The sequence below is a fragment of the Narcine bancroftii genome, chromosome 12, assembly GCF_036971445.1.
Source record: "Narcine bancroftii isolate sNarBan1 chromosome 12, sNarBan1.hap1, whole genome shotgun sequence".
In the NCBI taxonomy this organism is placed as follows: domain Eukaryota; kingdom Metazoa; phylum Chordata; class Chondrichthyes; order Torpediniformes; family Narcinidae; genus Narcine; species Narcine bancroftii.
In genome coordinates this window covers 84,212,599-84,235,742 of record NC_091480.1, presented here as the reverse complement: position 1 = coordinate 84,235,742, position 23,144 = coordinate 84,212,599, and the positions used below count along the sequence as shown (strand labels likewise).

Here is a 23,144-nt window from a genome sequence, read left to right as displayed (position 1 = left end):
TAAGCAGTCCTTGTACCTCTTCTTTGGTGCACCTCTGTCTCGGTGGCCAGTGGAGAGCTCGCCATATAACACGATCATATAACCCAAGATTGTGTTATAATTTTCTAATAGTCCTATATCTCACCTCTATTTTACTTGGACAGGAGTGTGGGTATGACACTCCTGTTCAGCTCCGAATCATGGGTCCTCTACCGGCATCACCTACGGCTCCTAGAACGCTTCCACCAGCGTTGTCTCCGCTCCATCCTCAACATTCATTGGAGCGACTTCATCCCTAACATCAAAGTACTCGAGATGGCAGAGGCCCACAGCATCAAATTCACGCTGTTGAAGATCCAACTGCGCAGGATAGGTCACGTCTCCAGAATGGAGGACCATCGCCTCCCCAAATCGTGCAATATGGCGAGCTCTCCACTGGCCATCGTGTCAGAGGTGCACCAAAGAAGAGGTACAAGGACTGCCTAAAGAAATCTCTTGGTGCCTGCCACATTGACCACCGCCAGTGGGCTGATATCGCCTCCAACCATGCATCTTGGCACCTCACAGTTCGGCGGGCAGCAATCTCCTTTGAAGAAGACCGCAGAGCCCACCTCACTGACAAAAGACAGAGGAGGAAAAACCCAACACCCAACCCCAACCCACCAATTTTCCCCTGCAACCGTGTCTGACTGTCCCGCATCGGACTTGTCAGCCACCAACGAGCCTGAGGCTGACGTGGACATTCACCCCTCCGTAAATCTTCGTCCGCGAAGCCAAGCCAAAGAAGAAAGAAGAAGATTTTACTTGGAAGGTTTTTGCATCTCTTTGTTATTATTTGCCGGTCTTCTTCCGTACTCTCCTTTTGAGTTTTTCAGTTGCCTTCTTCAACTTTTTAAAGAAACTTCCCACTGATTTTTGCTTCCTAGACTGCCCTCTCTTTTACTTTCCACTTTGGCTTTGACTTCCCTTGGCAGCCAAAGTTGTGACTGCAATGGTCATTGGCCGGTAAAGGCTCGGTCTGGCCCGCCCCCTGATGACGCTCGCCCCTGGGCTCCGCCCCTGGGACCCAGGCCATCAAGGTCAGGAGTCTGCAAGAGTGAGGAATTGGGATGATTGGAAATATTTCTTTCTTCGGATATAATTGATTTGCTGGAATCTAAATGAAGTGAAATATGCAAAGGAGAATGAAAGAGGCACAAAATGCAGTCACCTTTAAAGAGAGAAGCGCGAAAACGAATGATGCAACGAGCAGCTGCAACGCATCTGTGTTTGTCCGCTGCCTCGCTCCGTACTTGGAGCGCGCATGCGTCAGAGCCGGCTCGGCGGCGCGGGGCTCGCTAGCCATGGCGTTTCAGTGTCAGAAGCAATGCTACTTGAAGGCGGTAGGAGTGGGTGGGAGAGGGCTGGGGTCTGGGCCACGAGCCGGGCTACTGGAGGGCCTGTGCCTGCCCGGTGTGGAGGGAGAGGGGGGAAGTTAGGAGGACCCTTCACCTGCGGGGGGGGGGATCATGAGGACCCTTCACCTGGGGGGTGGGGATCATGAGGACCCTTCACCTGGGGGGGGGATCATGAGGACCCTTCACCTGGGGGGTGGGGATCATGAGGACCCTTCACCTGGGGGGGTGGGGGGGGATCATGAGGACCCTTCACCTGGGGGGGTGGGGGGGGATCATGAGGACCCTTCACCTGGGGGGGTGGGGGGGGATCATGAGGACCCTTCACCTGGGGGGGTGGGGGGGGATCATGAGGACCCTTCACCTGGGGGGGTGGGGGGGATCATGAGGACCCTTCACCTGGGGGGGTGGGGGGGATCATGAGGACCCTTCACCTGGGGGGGTGGGGGGGATCATGAGGACCCTTCACCTGGGGGGGTGGGGGGGATCATGAGGACCCTTCACCTGGGGGGGTGGGGCGGATCATGAGGACCCTTCACCTGGGGGGGTGGGGGGGATCATGAGGACCCTTCACCTGGGGGGGTGGGGGGGATCATGAGGACCCTTCACCTGGGGGGGTGGGATCATGAGGACCCTTCACCTGGAGGGGTGGGGATCATGAGGACCCTTCACCTGGGGGGTGGGGATCATGAGGACCCTTCACCTGGGGGGTGGGGATCATGTGGACCCTTCACCTGGTGGGGTGGGGATCATGAGGACCCTTCACCTGGGGGGGTGGGGGGGATCATGAGGACCCTTCACCTGGGGGGGTGGGGGGGATCATGAGTACCCTTCACCTGGGGGGGTGGGGGGGATCATGAGGACCCTTCACCTGGGGGGGTGGGGGGGATCATGAGGACCCTTCACCTGGGGGGGTGGGGGGGATCATGAGGACCCTTCACCTGGGGGGTGGGGGGGATCATGAGGACCCTTCACCTGGGGGGGTGGGGGGGATCATGAGGACCCTTCACCTGGGGGGGTGGGGGGGATCATGAGGACCCTTCACCTGGGGGGGTGGGGGGGATCATGAGGACCCTTCACCTGGGGGGGTGGGGGGGATCATGAGGACCCTTCACCTGGGGGGGTGGGGGGGATCATGAGGACCCTTCACCTGGGGGGGGTGGGGGGGATCATGAGGACCCTTCACCTGGGGGGGTGGGGGGGATCATGAGGACCCTTCACCTGGGGGGGTGGGGGGGATCATGAGGACCCTTCCCCTGGGGGGGTGGGGGGGATCATGAGGACCCTTCACCTGGGGGGGTGGGGGGGATCATGAGGACCCTTCACCTGGGGGGGTGGGGGGGATCATGAGGACCCTTCACCTGGGGGGTGGGGGGGATCATGAGGACCCTTCACCTGGGGGGGTGGGGGGGATCATGAGGACCCTTCACCTGGGGGGGTGGGGGGGATCATGAGGACCCTTCACCTGGGGGGGTGGGGGGGATCATGAGGACCCTTCACCTGGGGGGGTGGGGGGGGATCATGAGGACCCTTCACCTGGGGGGGTGGGGGGGATCATGAGGACCCTTCACCTGGGGGGGTGGGGGGGATCATGAGGACCCTTCACCTGGGGGGGTGGGGGGGATCATGAGGACCCTTCACCTGGGGGGGTGAGGGGGATCATGAGGACCCTTCACCTGGGGGGGTGGGGGGGATCATGAGGACCCTTCACCTGGGGGGGTGGGGGGGATCATGAGGACCCTTCACCTGGGGGGGTGGGGGGGATCATGAGGACCCTTCACCTGGGGGGGTGGGGGGGGATCATGAGGTCCCTTCACCTGGGGGGGTGGGGGGGATCATGAGGACCCTTCACCTGGGGGGGTGGGGGGGATCATGAGGACCCTTCACCTGGGGGGGTGGGGGGGATCATGAGGACCCTTCACCTGGGGGGGTGGGGGGGATCATGAGGACCCTTCACCTGGGGGGGTGGGATCATGAGGACCCTTCACCTGGGGGGGTGGGGAGGATCATGAGGACCCTTCACCTGGGGGGTGGGGGGGATCATGAGGACCCTTCACCTGGGGGGTGGGGATCATGTGGACCCTTCACCTGGTGGGGTGGGGATCATGAGGACCCTTCACCTGGGGGGGTGGGGGGGATCATGAGGTCCCTTCACCTGGGGGGGGTGGGGGGGATCATGAGGACCCTTCACCTGGGGGGGTGGGGGGGATCATGAGGACCCTTCACCTGGGGGGGTGGGGGGGATCATGAGGACCCTTCACCTGGGGGGGTGGGGGGGATCATGAGGACCCTTCACCTGGGGGGGTGGGGGGGATCATGAGGACCCTTCACCTGGGGGGGTGGGGGGGATCATGAGGACCCTTCACCTGGGGGGGTGGGGGGGATCATGAGGACCCTTCACCTGGGGGGGTGGGGGGGATCATGAGGACCCTTCACCTGGGGGGGTGGGGGGGATCATGAGGACCCTTCACCTGGGGGGGTGGGGGGGATCATGAGGACCCTTCACCTGGGGTGGTGGGGGGGATCATGAGGACCCTTCACCTGGGGGGGTGGGGGGGATCATGAGGACCCTTCACCTGGGGGGGTGGGGGGGGATCATGAGGACCCTTCACCTGGGGGGGTGGAGGGGGATCATGAGGACCCATCACCTGGGGGGGTGGGGGGGATCATGAGGACCCTTCACCTGGGGGGGTGGGGGGGATCATGAGGACCCTTCACCTTGGGGGGTGGGGGGGATCATGAGGACCCTTCACCTGGGGGGGTGGGGGGGATCATGAGGACCCTTCACCTGGGGGGGTGGGGGGGATCATGAGGACCCTTCACCTGGGGGGGTGGGGGGGGATCATGAGGACCCTTCACCTGGGGGGGTGGGGGGGGATCATGAGGACCCTTCACCTGGGGGGGTGGGGGGGATCATGAGGACCCTTCACCTGGGGGGGTGGGGGGGATCATGAGGACCCTTCACCTGGGGGGTGGGGGGGATCATGAGGACCCTTCACCTGGGGGGGTGGGGGGGATCATGAGGACCCTTCACCTGGGGGGGTGGGGGGGATCATGAGGACCCTTCACCTGGGGGGGTGGGGGGGATCATGAGGACCCTTCACCTGGGGGGGTGGGGGGGATCATGAGGACCCTTCACCTGTGGGGTGGGGGGGATCATGAGGACCCTTCACCTGGGGGGGTGGGGGGGATCATGAGGACCCTTCACCTGGGGGGGTGGGGGGGATCATGAGGACCCTTCACCTGGGGGGGTGGGGAGGATCATGAGGACCCTTCACCTGGGGGGGTGGGGAGGATCATGAGGACCCTTCACCTGGGGGGGTGGGGAGGATCATGAGGACCCTTCACCTGGGGGGTGGGGATCATGTGGACCCTTCACCTGGTGGGGTGGGGATCATGAGGACCCTTCACCTGGGGGGGTGGGGGGGATCATGAGGACCTTTCACCAGGGGGGGTGGGGGGGGATCATGAGGACCCTTCACCTGGGGGGGTGGGGGGGATCATGAGGACCCTTCACCAGGGGGGGTGGGGGGGGATCATGAGGACCCTTCACCTGGGGGGGTGGGGGGGATCATGAGGACCCTTCACCTGGGGGGGTGGGGGGGGGGATCATGAGGACCCTTCACCTGGGGGGGTGGGGGGGATCATGAGGACCCTTCACCTGGGGGGGTGGGGGGGATCATGAGGACCCTTCACCTGGGGGGGTGGGGGGGATCATGAGGACCCTTCACCTGGGGGGGTGGGGGGGATCATGAGGACCCTTCACCTGGGGGGGTGGGGGGGATCATGAGGACCCTTCACCTGGGGGGGTGGGGGGGATCATGAGGACCCTTCACCTGGGGGGGTGGGGGGGATCATGAGGACCCTTCACCTGGGGGGGTGGGGGGGATCATGAGGACCCTTCACCTGGGGGGGTGGGGGGGATCATGAGGACCCTTCACCTGGGGGGGTGGGGAGGATCATGAGGACCCTTCACCTGGGGGGGTGGGATCATGAGGACCCTTCACCTGGAGGGGTGGGGATCATGAGGACCCTTCACCTGGGGGGTGGGGATCATGAGGACCCTTCACCTGGGGGGTGGGATCATGAGGACCCTTCACCTGGGGGGGTGGGGATCATGAGGACCCTTCACCTGGGAGGGCGGTAGGGATCATGAGGACCCTTGACCTGAGGGGCGGTGGAGTTAATGAGGACCCTTCTCCTGGGGGGGGGTGTTGGTGAGGATAATGAGGACCCTTCACCTGGGGGGGTGGGGATAATGAGGACCCTTCACCTGGGAGGGCGGTGGGGATAATGAGGACCCTTCTCCTGGGGGGAGGGGTGTTGGTGAGGATAATGAGGACCCTTCAACCGGTGCGGGGTGGGGATAACGAGGTCCCTTCTGGGGAACAAGAATGGAATGAATGTGTTGTGTTTAATATAAGATGTGAAATAATGGAGGTGGGAGAGAGAGGAGATCCAAAATTAAGTTGTGGCAAGAAGTAAGTGGTTGGAAATTTGTTAAAGGTCTCAGTAATTGTTCCCTTAATGAATATTGAATGTGGGAATTCTAAAAATGAATGCTTGCATTTCAGATAAAATTGCCTCTCTGATGGGCAGTGAGGAGTTGAGCTTTAGGTTGTAGGAAGCATGTACTTACTCCCATGGAGAAACTTGCATTTGTGTTTGGTGAATTATTGGTTCACTGGTCACAGAATAACTTTCACCATGTACCTATCCCAAATCAGTTGCACTGATGGATAACCATACGATGAGAGATCCTGGATGTGGTATTACCACTTCATATTTCTAAAAGGAAGTCACTGATTGAAAGTGTAATGATGTAATTTGCTGAATTCTTGATTTTTTTTTCTTGTTTAAGTACCAATTTCAATAGATCTGAATAAAAGTTTATTCATAGATGTTATTTTCAGAAGCAGTGTAGAAAGTGTCTGCAATTTGGAGTCAATTTATTATTTGTTTTTGGTATTTACGTTATACTCCTGATTATAAAGCAAAATCCTTTGACATGTATTGTTCCTCAAGGAAAGATCAGTTGAGTGACTTGTACTCAGGCTTCCAATTTTGCTCCGAATTACTGAGAAGTGTATGGAAATTGAGAGATGGGAGAAGATGATTTGCGGGTAGGGCAAGACCAGAGAAATGTTACATATTTTTGTACTGGGTAAGATCTTGATAAAAATCCAGTTTTGAAGTAGAACAATAATGCAACAAATTCATTGCCGTCTATAAAGAGAAAATAATTGAAAGATTCTAGTGAAGGCTTTATCAAAATAGAAATGTCTTCCTTGAAGGTAATCCCACTGAGCAAAAAAAAGTTAATCAGTCCTATCGAAGGAAAAATACTCCAGTAATTGGTTCATACTTGGTACAAAAGAAGGTGACTGGTTGTTGGAGGGCAATCCTTCTAGCCAAGGGATACAGGTGCAAGAAATTTATTGAGCCCTTGCTTGCTTCATCAATGAATAGCATTCAGTTTAGCAGGTCAGAATGAGGATGTTTGGTGAGAGATACATGATGTTCAGTTCCATTTGCAAAAACTTTGTGAATAAAGCTGTGCCTGCAGGCACCAAGATGTTGAGGCATGGAATGGAATGCCTCTTTGTGTCACAGAAATGCCAGGCATTGACCATTTCCAACAAAACGAACGACCTTCCCTGGAAGTTCAATGGCATTACTGGCAAGTGCCCGTTGTAATGCTCTGCACTTTCGAGAACTCTGTTTGCAATTTACTCTCCCTAGTTCTTGCCTCATCCCATCATAATTGGGCCCTTCCCTAATTAAACATTTTCCATTTGTCTGCTTTTATCCTTGTCCATAGCTATGCTAAAGCTCAGGGAGTTCTCACGATCACCAAAATGCTTCCCCCACTGAGGGGTCTGTACCTGACCAGGTTCATTATCCAGTATGGCCTCTCCTTTTGTCAGCTGGTCCACACACTGTGTCAGGATTCCTCCTTGGATGCACCACACAAAAAAAAATGCCCCATGTATTTCTCTTGGAATTAGGAGTTGCCATTCAATATGTGAAGTTGAAGTCTCCCATTACAACAACCTTGTAATTTTTGCTCCATCTGCTATCCTGATCCTCTGTCCCAAGGGCTATTTGGGAGCACGTAGACTACTCCAGTACAGTGATTGCTCACTTCCTATTTCTGGCTTCCACTCACACTGACTCAGTAGTCAGTGTCATCCCTTTCTGTAGCTGTCATGCTATTCCTGACCAGTAATGCTACTTTCTCCCCCCCCACCACCATTTCTATCCATTTTAAAATATCCAACCCCAGTAGCTGCATCAGCCAATCCTGCCCTTCCTCCATCCAAGTCTCTGTAGCAGCCATAGTTCTACTTACTGATCCATGCTCTAAGTTCATCTCCTTTATTTTGATACTCCTTGCATTGAAATAGACATGTTTCAAACCCTCTAACTGATGACATTTATGCTTCCTCCCCTGTCTGTCCTTCCTCACAAGCCACAACACATTGCATCATCCTTTCCACCTTCTGCTTTATTCAATTCCTTTACATTCTGGTTCCCATCCCCCTTTAAAACTGGTTTAAACTCTTCCCAACAGTTTTGGCAAAACTGCCCACCAGGTGCAGGCCTGTCCTTTTTGACCAGATCACACCTTTTCCAGAAGAGATCCTAATGATCCACAAATCAGTCCCTGCGCCAACTCCTCCTCCACGCATTCAACTGCCACAACTTCCCATTCTTACCAACACAGACACGTGCCACAGAACACCACCCATGAGATCCTACTTTTCAGCTTCCTTCCTAATTCCCTTTATTCCCTCTTCAGGACCTCATCTCTATTCCTATCTATGTCATTAGTACCAACATAGACCACGACATCTGGCTGCTCACCCTCCGGCTTGAGAATGTTGTGGACTCTTTATTCCCACTCATGTTTTCTCTAAACTTTTGCCCCCTAACTCTCAACTCGTGCCCTTTCATTAGACGGGAGGCAACGTAGCATCTGTGAATCTCAATCTTGTTCACAGGACCTCCTATCTATTTGTCTAACTATTGAATCTCCAATCACTAAAGCTCTCCTCTTCTCCCTCCTTCCCTTCTTAGCCAAAGAGCCAGACTGTCCCTGTTAAATCATCTAGATTTCAAATTTATTGTCAGTACATGCATGACATCACATAAAACCCTGAGATTCTTTTTCCTACGAGCCAGACAGAATTACATGATATAGGAATTAGGGGATATGGGGAGAAGGCAGGTAGGTGGAGTTAGGTCATAAATTAGATCAGCCATGATCGTATTGAATGGCGGAGCAGGCTCGATGGGCCATTTTTGGCCTACTCCTGTTCCTACTTATTGGTAGAGCAAATAAAAACTGTACTCAATTTGCACATGTAAACAAATGAAGAAGTGTTTTAAAAAAAAAAGGAAAAAATCAATTGTGCAAAAGTAAGGGTTCTAATGAGTCTGAGTCTTTTGTTGAGGAGTCTGATGGTGGAGGGTTAATAGCTGTTCCTGAACCTGGTGGTATGAGTGGCACCTATTACCTCTTTCCTGATGGTAGTAGTGAGAGCAGGGAGCTCTAATTAGCCTGAATATGCCTGAGATTATCAGAAGCTAAGCAGGCTCAGGACTGATCAGTACTTGGAGGGGAGACTGCCTAGGAACACCAGGTGCTCTAGGTTTCTGTGAGGGGTGCTGGATAAAGTGGCGACTTTCAGTCTGCCTTGTGGTGAACAAAAGTTAAAGCATTTCATGGATGTTACATTCTAGATGTAGTATTACATGACAGTAATGGAACCTTCACCTTTAGAGCTGGGTGGTGTGGGTCTTCGCTAATTGCTGCTGCTCTCTGAAATGTTGGGGAGGGTTTTGCCTGTGTCCACAACCTTTTGCAGGGGTATTGGTGTCCCCAAACCAGACTCTAATTAATGCAGCCAGTCAGCACACTTTCCACTGCACATCTGTAGAAATTTGCCAGGGTTTCTGATGTCATACCAAACCTCCCCAAACTCCTGAGGAATTAGAGGTGCTGATGTGCTTTCTTCACGATGCCATCAATGTGCTGGGTCCAGGAAAGATCCTCCAAGACAGTGACTCCCAAGAGCTTAAATTTGCTCACTCTCCAATTGCTCATTCCCCACCACCCCCGGTATCCAAAATAATAGAAAAATTATCAGTCCTTTATCACTGTTGTGAAGCTTCTCTCGTTGCTGGGTTCCTTGCTGGGAGTTCTTTTTCTGGAACAACTGGCATGAGTCAGGAAAATTCACCATATTCAATAATGTCCAAATCTTGGAAAATAAGCAAATATCAAAAAAAAACTGGAGACCTATTGCACAACAGAATAAATAGCATGTACCACAGCAGAAGTTTAGAAGGCAAATGACATAAATGTTAGTTTGAAAACTCCCCATCAAGGAATTCTGTTTAAGAGATGCCAAATGTTAGCATTGTGTGGTACTGAGTGTAAAAGCTGTAATTTATTTGAGTCCATCTGAAAGTTTGTGAAGTGGTGAATCATTAATTTGTTCCAGCAAAAACAGGAAATGCTGGTAACATATTTTGTCGCTAGATTTAAAGGAATGTTCTCTTGCAATATAAAAAGTTTTGGATGTTGGTGAAGGGCTGAGCAAGTTGTTTTTTTTTTAAACTTTATTTAAAGATTTTAATCACAGGAATAAAAAGAAAATTACATTTAAAGAAAAGATATAAAATAAAATAATATAATTACAATACAACATTAATAACCTAACTTAATTCAACCACCCCCCCTACATATACAAAAACTAAAAAAGAAAATATATTTAAAAATACCCACCCTTCCCCTCCCCCAAATAAAGAGTGAAGAATTAGTAAAATTAATAATATTATATAATAAAAAAAGCACTCACAAAAAAAGAAAAATATTTTTTTTATCAGATCTAAAATATCACATCTAGAAACATTTAAATCAAACTTAATTGCATATACTTAACAAATGGAGTCCACTTCAACTTATAAAAAGACATCTTATCTTGAATTGAAAAAGATATCCTTTCCATAATTAAACAAGACTTCATCTCTAAATACCACCTATCCAAAGTTACTATATTTCTATCTTTCCAAGTAGACGCTGTACATTTCTTGGCCACTGCTAAAGCTAAATAGATAAAAGAAATCTGATAATCATTTAATCCTAAATCAATTAAAGATTGCATATTCCCTAATAAAAATATATGGCTGAGCAAGTTGGAACAAATATTTCTTTTATATTTTTATTTGTTTTATCAAATAAATGTTCCATAAGTACATAACAATAAAATGAAGTATTTACAAATCTCATTTGAGACATGATGTGCATGGATTCAGTTCCAGGGATGCTCATAATCTGCATGAAAGATCAGGAACCTTGTGGATTCCATTTTGCACAGAATCTTCTATTGTTCTCTCTTGAATTTTAGTTCACGTTCAAGTTTAATATCAGCACAAGTAATTGCAATGCAAATAGTATTGAGACCTTTGTTATATTAAAAAAGAAAGATTAAAAGAAAAAAGCAGTACTAAAGACCTCATTCAATCCCCTCCCTTTGGTGGCTACTGACTAACACAAACAGTCCACTAATAATAATAAAAAAAGGAAAGTTGGAAGAAATACTTGGTTATTGAATCAAAAACACAATTTGAAAATAACTCATCAGGACAAGTCAGCATCAGGTGAATTGACACATTAGGACAATGGACTTTCATCCTTCCCCACAGACCTTGTGTATTTGTGATTTAGTAATATGATGTGAAGCTTCTCTCATGGCTTAATGCAAGTTAAGATGGTTCCCTCGATGTCATATTCACGCAGGCGTATATACATAACACTCTTCTCCCCCAATGCCGCCCCCCCCCCCCCCCCAACCTAATGAACGCTCTTTGAAAATAACATATGGGCAACTCTTAAACTACGATAACTACGTAGTGCCCCTAGACAAATGGTGAGGATTACAGTTAACGAATAACGTAAGAATGTGTGGATAGAATGGCTGGTAACTGCACATAGTCATTCTGGATGACATCTTTCTCCCTCTCTCTTGGATAGTCTTTGAGAGGTAGAAGCCATTGGGGTACTTTCAGACTTTTGCTGGCTCTTTGCCTTCTGGGATGACGCTCCATTGGTGGTAAGGACTGTGAACCTGGTCTTTGGCAAACCACAATAGAACTTTACATAGGACTGTTGAGTAGGACTGCTCTGTAGTCTTGGGGCTGCTTGGTTGAGAAGTCAACTTTAAAAAAAAAAAAAAAATTATTTTTCACACTATGAACCTTATTGACCAAAATACACATAAACCTTTCCTTCTTGAATATACACAGTATCATTTTCTCCCCTTTCCCCCCTCCCTTCCCTCCCTCCTTCCCACCCCCCTCCCCACCCACTCAACGTTCAACATGTATGATACATTAAACCCATTAAACAATGTCATCACACAATGAAAATAAACAAGAAAATTGTGTCATCTACTTTTACAGACTGGGTCAGTTCATTTCGCCTTCTCATTCTATCATTTTAGGGGGTGGAGGTCGCGGTAGGACTTCTCTGTTGTGTTCCATGTACGGTTCCCAAATTTGTTTGAATACTGTGGTTATTTCTTAAATTATATGTTATTTTTTTCCAATGGAACACATTTATTCATTTCTATGTACCATTGCTGTACTCTCAGGCTCTCTTCTGATTTCCAGGTTGACATTATACATTTTTTTGCTACAGCTAAGGCTATCATAATAAATATTTTTTGTGCTCCATCCAAATCGAGGACAAGTTCTTTACTTATTGTATTACTTAGAAGAAAGATCTCTGGATTTTTTGGTATGTTGCTTTTTGTGATTTTATTTAATATCTGATTTAGATCTTCCCAAAACTTTCCCACTTTCTCACATGCCCAAATTGCATGTACTGTTGTTCCCGTTTCCTTCTTACAGTGAAAACATCTGTCCGATACTGTTGGGTCCCATTTATTTAACTTTTGGGGCATGGTGTATAGCCTGTGTAACCAATTATATTGTATCATGAGTAACCTTGTTTTTATTCTATTTCTCATAGTTCCGGAGCATAGCTTTTCCCATGTTTCATTCTTTATCTTTATGTTTAGATCTTGTTCCCACTTTTGTTTGGGTTTACAGCTTATTTCCTCGTTCTCTTTCTCTTGCAGTTTGATGTACATGTTTGTTATAAATCTTTTATCATTGTCTGTAATCACATATTCAAAACTGCTTCCTTCTGGTAACCTCATCCTGCTTCCCAATTTGTCCTTCAAGTAGGTTTTCAGTTGGTGGTATGCAAACATTGTACCGTGAGTTATACCATATTTGTACTTCATTTGTTCAAAAGATAATAATTTATTTCCCGAAAAACAATTTTCTTTTCTTTGAGATGTCAACATTTAAGGAGACACGGTTTCCGAAGGTATTTGTGGAACGTCAAAGGTAAGTTTTGGAATCTCAATGGAGTTATGAGAGGTGGGCGTGGCAATAGGATCACTCACTGCTCTCAATTGATCGAGGTACCATTTCCATATTAGTTCCCACCAGTACGGAGTAAGAACAAGGACTCAATTTTTTTTATATGACCTTTTGAAATTAGACCTAAAAATAAATTGGGGATAGAGAGGATGAAGCTGGTCCTAAAACTTAACACATTAGCAACTGAGTTTTTCTGCAAAATTTGTGGAGCCATTATTTTACTTCTGAGTATTCATTTCTTATAATGTCTGAGAACAATCTGGTGCATCTGAAGCCTTTCTTGTTTCTTTGCTTGTGTTTTTACTGCATTTAAACATCGATTAACTCACCCAGCACTGCCAACTCTTTGCAATATAAACAAAATACTGAGGGCCATCAGCTTTAGTGTGGCAGGAGACATTATTAACTGTGTACGTCGATCATCTCATGATATTGTAGATACAGAGGAATAACTAATTTTACATTTGTTTAAGAACAATGAGTCAGGAATGGTGTGCTGTATTATGGCAATCTCCCTTGTATATAGGTTGTGCAATGTATCTGATGTAATTATAGCCTCACATCGGGGAATTTTTATTTTGCATTAGTGCATCATGTAGTCATTTGTGACATGATGTATGTGGATTCAGTTCAGGGATGCATGAAAGATCAGAGCCTAGGGACCTTCTGGATCCCATTTTGCACAAAATCTTTTATTATTCCCTCTTGAATTTTAGTTCATGTTCAAGTTTATTATGATTAAAAGCACAACCTGACAAAATTAGAGGTCTCCGGTCCTTGGTGCAAAACATGCAGACATGCAACCAGACATAATACACATACAGGACAAGAATTCATATATACAAATTATTTCATGAATATGAGAGCCTCAGATGGTTAGTGTGAGCAGTTCCTTTGGTCGTTCAGCATTCTCACTGCCCGTGGGAAGAAGCTGTTTCTCAGCCTGGTGGTGCTGGCACTGATACCCCTGTATCGACAGGAGCAGCTGAAAGATGCTGTGTGTGGGGTGGAAGAGATTCTCAATGATATTGCGTGCCCTCTTCAGACAACATTCCCGATGGAGAGACCCCAGTGATCCTCTCTGCCACTCTTATGGTCCTGGGGATTGACCACCAATGCATTCCTGCACAGCAACCATACCGTTAGTCAGTTTTTCGGAGCTCTGTCAGGGTTGAGCTTGCTTTAAGTTGAGTGCATGGACTGGGAAGTGGTAATGCAACTTCAAATAATTGCTATTAGGTTTGCTGGATTTTGTTGAGAATGCTCTTGTTGCAAATGATGGAGTGATGTTTGCAAGCATTTGCATCCAGGTTGTGAGAATATACTTAGAGTTCCATCACAATGGGATTGTTTAATGTCCTGTTTGCATTTTCTCAGATTGAGTTTTGCAAAAATTCTGCTGATCATTCGAGCACCACGTAGTTCTTCCAGTTTGTTCCCCCTTTTCCAATATCAAATATCTTGTACTTCAATGGAATGGATGTGCATAATCTTTACTTTTACAACTGGCGACTACTTTTATAATATTTCCTATTTTGCAGATGAATATTTTCATTTTTACCCTCATGGTTTTGTGCTGCTGCCACGTCCCAAATTCTCTCGTTCATGTTTTATTTACATATTGCCTTTCATTCCAGTTTGAGACGACTGTGATATCATGCACTCCAGCGGAATTAACGACCACATTTAATGGGAAAGATGAAACTCTGAAAGGGTTTAATGTGATCCTGGAGGACACGTTGCTATTTCCAGAGGGAGGTGGACAGGTCAGAAGAATTTTGTTTCTCAAAGAGTTGAACTGTTTAAGCCGATTTTACTTAGTGTAAATGTATATGGATAATTCAAAAGAGAAAAATCACAATACTAAATTCATGCAAGATGATTGTATTTGTCATTGCCCCCAAGTTGCCCTTCAAGTCACTCCCCATCCATTGCCAGTGCATGTAAATTATGGAAAGCCATGCCCACCAATACTATGGGAATTGCTTTTTCAGGAAAAGATTGAAGTTATTTAAAGAGGTGGCTTATCACCACTTGATCAAGGGAGTTAACAGGTGAGTAATAAATATTGAGGTTCAAATCCTGTAGGTTTATGAAAGAAAACAAATCCGGCTCTCTCTGTAAGGAGCTTGTACGTTCTCCCCATGTCTGCATGGGTTTCCTCCCATCCTTCAAAATGGACGGGGGTTGGGGGTCAATTCCATTTAATTTGGCAGCAAGGGCTCATGGGCCAGAGGGTCCTGTTACTGCGCTATCTGGTTAAATTTAAAATGACAGTATCTCATGGCCTGGTAATGTAAAGCAGATTTAAAACCTGACCTGATAACAAATTTATGTTTAATGTAATCTTGCTATTCAACGTGGAGTTTGCTTTCTAAATTTTTATTTTCAGTTTTAATAATGATCTTTCAGTATTTGCGTGTGTAAAGTTATGATGTGTTTGAAATGTTGAGTTTTATTTCATGGAATAAACTAAAGTTAGAACCAACAATGGAAAAGCTGACTCATGATCAGATTGATGGCACGAACCAATTTTTACCTTTGGTTCGCGTGTTATTGATCAGCAAGATAGTGTGAGGATATTTAATTATTCAGATAAATTTGCCGATAATTTTGTTATTATTCAAAAAGTAAAGAATGCTTCAAGTATTGGTGGAATTGAAAATGCTTCTCTAAACTGTTATGATCTAATTTTTAAAGCCCGATGATCGTGGGTTCATTAACGATACCCCTGTGTTAAGAGTGACGCGGCGTGGAGCTGAGGCTGTTCACTTTGTGCAGTCGCCCTTGGAGCCACTGTCTAAGGTTCAGCTGAAGATCGACTGGGAAAGACGATTTGACCACATGCAGCAACATTCAGGTGCTCAGTTAATCCTACGCATACAGTTGCAAGGGGTATCTACATTTAAAAAAAAATGATATATTGGTCATTTTTTATAATTAGAGATGCATCATGGTAACACGCCCTTCTGGTCCGTGAGACTGCACTGCCCCATTACACCCACCTGACCAATCAGCCTACCTACCTTCTACATCTTTGGAACGTGGGAGGAAACTGGAACACCCAGAAGAAACCCACTCAAACTCCTTACAAATGACACTGGATTCAAACCAGGCCATTGATGACGTAATAGCATTGCACTGTGCTGAGCATGCTGCCCTTGCACTAAGTTGTAGTGTTAAAGCACCAGATACTGAATTTTGAAAATGATCAAAGCTTTTATTTTGATTGATTGCAAATCAGTATTTCAGTAGGAATTCTGTTTAGTCGTTAATTCAGTGAAAAGTTCATTCATCAAGGGAAGATGTTGAATTTCAGGTGAAGGAGCTGAGCTGGAGAAGGATGAAATTTATAGCCTGTCTGTTCTGACATTCTGCTGTTGGATTCACTGTTTTACCCAGGGAGAGACTGAGCATAATTTTTTCTGCACTATTTACTGAGAAAAGTATTGCATTTTATGGTGGCTGCCTTAAAAATCTGCACAAATTGATTCACTTCATAACTTTAGCTGGATTCTAGCCAACAACTCGAGTTGCGCTGGGTCCTGTGAGCACTCATATTTCAGGAATAACTTCTCAGAAGTCCAACCCAGCTTTAAAAACTAAAATGCTTGAGAAACTCGGCAGATCACACAGCGTCCATAGGAGGTAAAGGTTTAAAAAAAAACAATGTTTTGGGCCTGAGTCTTCCTTCAAAATGTGGATTCTCCAATGGACGCTGTGTGATCTGCCAAGTTCTTAACAGCATTTCTTGTTTATACTACAATCACACTGACTGAAGACTTGAATGTTTCTCTCCAATATTGTAATGTTAGTGAACTCCAAAAGAGAAATCCCCCTGACTGCATCAATGAAGCTGAGGTAGAGATAGTAAACACCTTTTAAGTTCTTTGGGATACACATCTCCAGTCAACGTCATGGCTGAGAAAGCTCTCTGGTGCCTCTTTTTCCACAGAAGCCTGAAGAATTTATCATGCCACATGCGACCCTAAGCAGCTCTACTGTTTTAACTGCTGTACTATGTATAAATTGACTAGCTGGACAGCCTGCAAAGCAAATTTTCTCACTGTACCTCTGTACACATGACAGTAAATGAACTTGCAAGGGAGTTGTGATAACCCAGACTTCCTTTGAGGTTGAATTCCCCATGCCCACTCCTACCCCACTGATCTCTTCCCGCTTGCTTCATGAAGATGTAGGAAACTGCAGATGCTGTAATCTGGAGCAAATGGCTGCTGGAGGAGCTCAGCAGATTGAGCAGCATCTGTGGAGAGGAAGGAATTGGCAATGTTTAGGGTTCAGGTAATTTTAACAGGTGGAAAGTTTGCTGAGATATTTGGAAAAATTGCACCGGAAAGTAGTTCTGGGAAACTTCAACTTGGCAGTGGAGGTTTGGAGCGAGTATATCTCGATGTTTACATCTTGAAGGCTTTGCCCTGCAGATTTTGGGACCTATTTCTTCAATAAAAATGTATCACTTTTAATTACTGAGCAGTGACCATTAATATTTTATTTTAACTTTGTGGACTTTTAGTTGTCACTAATGTACTAGATTATTATTTATATTTCTAATAATAACTGTGAATCTTTCATTGTATTTTAGGGCAACATTTGCTTTCAGCTTTAGCAGAATCAATGTTTGGTTTCCAAACAACCTCCTGGTAAGCACAAACCAGCAAATTGTAATTGTGTTCAGAACCAATTCCTAATTGCTTCTAATTTCTTCCTCAGGTTTATCTAACTGATATTTAATTTATCTTTATTTGTGATTGAGGAAAGCCTATTCAGTTTGCTCAACATACTAAGGCTTATCAATGCGGAAAATACATTAGGGTCAGTATCTCTGGCCTTTCTCATCCCATTTGTTGCTCCCATACCTGGTTCTTTCTCCAGCTTCTAGCCATGCTGCTAATATTTCCAGCTTTAATTCCTCAAAAAAAGTGTTGCTGCAGAGATAAATATGCAATACTCATTGTAAAATTCACTTGAAAAATTGGGAGACACTTATGGTTAAAATGGGCAACTTTTAAAGCATAGATTTGTTGAAGTCAATAGAATAAATTGATTACATTTGTGTTCGGTGTCAGACTTTCCTAAACCTTATTAATACCGTTCACTATTTATAGGCATGAGTCATGTATCCTTTGTCTTTTCTCCTTGGATAAATAATTTTAATTATGGCTTTTGTTTGTAATCTACCATCCTAAGGACTGAAGCCTTCCAAGTGTGAGGCTGTACTTTTAAAGTTCTCTTCACTTTCTTGCCAAAATTATGGGCAATGATATGGTTGGTGGGCTATCCAAAAACAAATTTATTGTACTTTCCAGTGGTCATCCTGACCCAATCGTCCTGATTGCAAAGAAAACTCTGCTTTGTAAGGATGCCGAAACATGGGTTTGAAAAAAAAAGTAACATTTTTAGAATAAAAACAAAAATGTTGGGAATACTGATGAGGACAGGCATATATCTGGAAGGAGAAATGGGGGTACTGTTCAGGTTTAAGACTTTGTCAGAACTGGGAAAGCGTTGAAGCGTGTTGGTTTTGGGTTTCAGAACTGGTGGGAGATTGAGTTGATAAGAACAAGCGTATGTCTCTGAGGCGAGCAATGCAAGAGTGATCCCAATGCTTGTAGAGCGATCTAATTATTGGGTTAATGAGGAGGGGAGCATGGTGAAGCAGCTCTAGGTTGGTGGAGGACTTGCAGATGTTGAGTCTAAGACTTGTCTGTCTTGGGCTTCACTGAAAGTGTCAACAACGGTATAGATCGGTATATGTAATCTTGGGGATATTGTAGATGGGAGAGCCACGCATTAGTTCTGGGAAGTTTGCTGGAGGTGAGATGCACCATTCTGGTAAGGAAGACTGAGTAAAGTGTTTGTTCAGTAGTCTTCATTGGAAGAGTCTGTGGTTCCCACACTCGCCTTGTTGACCAGAAAGGAAGGAAGTCATCCTCAATCCAAGGGATCTTTAAGAAGGGAATTAATAAGAGCAGTAAATGGGGGAAAAAAAAGCTGTGAATGGATTAAGATGTGAAAGAAACGCAGTTGGTAAAACCTGAAACCCAAAGGAGAATGCTGGAGATATCTGTGGAGAGAGTAAAAGTGAGTTACTATAACAGATGATGACCGGATCACAGAAATGGTGTGTAACAGACAGGAACAGCACATTCTTTGAATTTGTTGAATGCATTATTGAGTTGTGAAGCAGTATGTCTAGACAGAAGATAAATCATCGAGTCATGGGATTATGTGCCATAGAAACAGATGCTTCAAGCCCAGTGAGTTCACACCGATTATCAAAGCATCCTTTATTCTCCTACATTGCATTTAAAACCCAAATGATTCTGTCATTATCCTAAACACTGAAGAGGATGTTTAGAGGCCATTTAACCTGGCAACTCATATATTTGGGATACAAACCGCAGGTAGAATGAACCTAGCTCACCAGATTTGTGAGGCAGTAACTACCCACAGTAGTTCCTCAAGTTTACATTGGGCATTGTAATGGATCACAGTCAGAAGAGAGAGAGTGGAGTGGAGGACTGAGGTGACCAGTGAATGGAAGCACTTGGTTTCTGCAATGTAGAGGAAACCATCAAATGTATTACAATAGATTGGAAGAAGTGCAAGTCAATTTTGCTTCACTGAAGGTGAGATGAGGTAAGATTGCCTCTTGCAGTTGCATGAGTAGTATTGTTTGTGGAGATGGGGAACAGAATTGTGAAAGGAAAGTCCCTGAGGAATGCTGACAAGGGAACCTGTGAAAACAGGTGTTTGGTGGTGCCATCTCATTGAAGGTGAGGAATGCTCCAGAGGAAATTTTCAGGGTGTGGTCTTGAACATAACTCCAACTTGAGAGATAAATGTTTGGGAATAGAGCCAAAGCAAGAATGATTTTGAATCTTACTCATGGAATACCTACTTTACAAAGCCTTCATGTAAATACTAGTTTGAAGTAAAAGGTTATTTTTTAAAACTGATATTCTGCAGCTTGAGGAACCCAATTTGGATTTTTTTTTCTAAAAAAAAGGATATTTTCACAAACTAACCATCCCACAGTTCACTGAAGAAATTCGTTACTAGATATTTCCTTGTTCATCCAACCTTCTTATCTTCCAAAAAGATAGTCAAAGAGAAACCTAGAAACTGAAATAAAAACCATAGAAAGTTTTTGTCTAGTGCTTATAGGGATCACTTGGACAGTGTTTATCATGAATCTACTTGCCTTTTGTATGATGGTACTTCCTCAGACACTGGCGTCATGAGGGGGGTGTGGACTGCACCAGGTGATATCTAGATGACTGACGAAATATTTTTGTGCAGTGTTTCAGCAGAAATTTCTTATTTTTTAATAAAAATATCCCTGTAGTTCGTTATAAAAACAAAAAACATTTTTCTTAAGTCCAACTTGCGTGTATCAATATACCTACAAGGCTAAAATTCTGTTAATTTACATTTGAACCTTCTAATGCTCTCCGGTCAGAGCACCACCACCACCCCCAAACTTCTTCTACATTCGGTACCCTCCGTTCATTGTGTAGGGATGACACCAACCCTAGTGATGCAACTCTCCTCTTTCTTTCTTAATTATTTTATTAATATTACGCAAAAAAGCAGAATAATATACAGAAAATTTGAAAAAGTAATATACATTGTCCTTGAATATAACTTTCAAATTAATTAACATTTCCATATATTGATAGTTAAATTGAGTAAGGAAATAGTTAATTTATAAATTTAAAAAAAAATCTAACTCTGAGGGGAAAAAAAGATAAAATTCCGCCCCCCCAGAAAAAAAAGATAAAATTCCGCCCCCCCCCCCCCAGAAAAAAAACAACATCAACTGGTCAATCCATTCTGAGAGTAAGTTCAAAGTAGAAAAGAGATTCTTCCTGAGTAAACTCAACGCACTTGCAGAAAAAAAAACTGGAAGTGGTTCAGTGTAGTTGATTAGTTTGAGTCCTACAAAAATATTGAATAAATGGTCGGCAGGTTTTTTTCAACGTTAAAGGGAGTAATAAATGTTTGACTTGTAATTTTTTTTATCGATCGTACCATGGCCTAATGGAGGAAAGCCATTGAAGTAAAGTAGGCAGGTTGCAATCTTTCCATTTGAGTAATATAGCTCTCCTTGCCATCAATATTGAAAAGGCAATAAGAGGTTGCACCTTTGGGCTGAAGCAGGTGCAAAGCCTGATCCCAATACTGTTGATCCAAAAAATAGCTGCAAGTCTGGCTGTAAATCTAGGTCCAACACTTTAGCTAAAGCAAGGGACAGCAAAGTGGTCTATATCGATCCCTGGGGGTTGATAAATATATAGAGAAATTTATCATCGGTTATATTTATTTATTATACATGCTTTGGGGTCGATGAGGTTGATGGCTTAAAAAGTTTGCCGACCTATGAGCTAAAGTTTCAAAAACACCTTGCCAAAAATTATCTAACTTTGTACAGGACCAAAACATAGGAGTCAAAGTGGCCTCTTCAGATTTACACCTAACATAAATAGGACTTGCAGTAGGAAAAATACGAGCCAATCTGTGTCCTTAGACCTATGTGCCCTATGCACAACCTTGAACTGAATCAGTGTTGGCTCAAATTGAAGAAGTATTGACAAGTTGAAAAATTCTTTCCCTTAAATCATCAGAAAGTCGTTGCTCAAATTCCGGTTCCCAAGCACCTTTAATTTTATCATTGAATGTAAATTTAGTAAGCTGTTACACATATTACCGATCAATCCTTCTTGGGAAGGATTCAATTGAAGAAGAGAATTCATCAAATTAGTTGAAAAGGCAAATGGAAAATTTGGCAGAAAAGAGTGCAGAAAACTCCTAACTTGAAAATATCTAAGATATGCCTGAGGCAAATGGAACTTTTCAGCTAATTGATCAAATGCCATGAAACAATTTCCTTCAAACATATCAAGGAAGGTTATTATTATTCCTTTATCTTCCATAGAGCCAAAGCTTGATCAGATGATGTCTTAAAAAATAATAGGATTAAATTTTACTAGACTAAACAAAATGATTTAAATTAAAAGAAAACTTTAAGAAGTTAAAACCAAATCCTTACTGTATGTCTGTACTTTATATACTTTAGATAATGCAAAGGGAGAGAGGTATCTAATAGAGAAGTTTAAGAGTATCCTGTAACCAAATTCTTCTCCATTTCCACCCATAAAGGGTCATCATGCATCTCAGAATACGTCCAAAATGTAATGTAATTAATTGCCCAGTAATAAAACCTGAAATTGGTAACCACTGACCTCAAGTCAAGAATTGGTCTTGAGCTAATGAATAATGGTTAACAAAATTCCCAGTAGTTTTCTGAAGACAATGAATGTAATTAATTTTCTAGTGCAAAGAATTGTGAGACAATAGATTGGTAATCTGTTTTGCAGGGAGATGGGTCGACAGCGCAGTTCCATTGAATTGGACACAACCTCGATGTCTAGTGAGCAGGTTGAAGCTCTGGAGAAGGCAACAAATGAGAAAATAAGGGAACACATTCCAGTCAATGTACGAGTCATATCAGTGGACGATCCTGAGATGCAACAGGTAAATAATTGAGAGAGATTTTGGGTTTCATTATTGCTTCCCCTGTATTATGTTCAATCGAAAGTTTATTGTCACGTGCTTTGTGGACCAATTTTTAGGGTAAAATTTAAGGGGTTGCCTATTACATGCATACTACTTTTGACTCCGTTAAGTACCTGCATTGTTTGAGGTATCAAGAGCTTGGGTGGGCAGCCAGATAATGTTGTAAATCTGCGGTCGGGGAATCAGGAGCTCGGATGGGCAGGCAGGAGTCCATGGCCAGGAGTTGGGAGCTCTGGTGAGTGGACGGTCAGGGGCCTAAAGTAGGGGAGTCACCTTTTACTTGTAATATGGAAAATAGCAAATTTTGGGGCCCAAAATGCAACTGGTCGACTTTTACATGGTATCGACTATTACATTCAAACATACAGTAAAGACCATATCAGCAGTTTAAAAATACTGGGGTCTAAAAGAAATGAAAGGTGAATAGAAGTGTAATTATTACATTCATGAGGCTTGAACAGATAAATACTAGATAAGGGGTGGCCCCCATTTAAAATTGGTGCATAGAAGTTTCCTCTTACAGAATGTGGTGAATGTCTGGAATTCTCTGCCCAGAGGACTGAGGAGATTAGATAACTGGCAGTATGTAAGAGCTCAGTAGATTTTTGAAAGGTCATCAGTTTGAGGGTGATGGGAAATTGGCACAGAAAAGCAAATGAAAGCCTGGGGCATATCAGCTTTGATGATGCTGAATGGTAGGACATATTTGAA

The 23,144-nt window shown here is 44.7% G+C and overlaps 1 protein-coding gene across 2 annotated transcripts in view; it reads left to right on the top strand.

Moving 5' to 3' along the window:
• aarsd1 (alanyl-tRNA synthetase domain containing 1) overlaps positions 1 to 23,144 on the top strand; it is a 57,305-nt gene that overhangs the window by 21,255 nt on the left and 12,906 nt on the right. Inside the window, exons 1-5 of one of the 2 annotated variants that reach the window (XM_069907307.1) lie at positions 1,104 to 1,361; positions 14,471 to 14,599; positions 15,534 to 15,693; positions 17,437 to 17,494; positions 22,235 to 22,391. In XM_069907307.1, the coding sequence (XP_069763408.1) occupies positions 1,152 to 1,361; positions 14,471 to 14,599; positions 15,534 to 15,693; positions 17,437 to 17,494; positions 22,235 to 22,391 (714 nt within the window). In that variant the 5' untranslated portion in view covers positions 1,104 to 1,151. Of the gene's footprint in view, positions 1 to 1,103; positions 1,362 to 14,470; positions 14,600 to 15,533; positions 15,694 to 17,436; positions 17,495 to 22,234; positions 22,392 to 23,144 lie in introns of those variants that run through there. The other variant, XM_069907308.1, reaches the window with a different exon arrangement.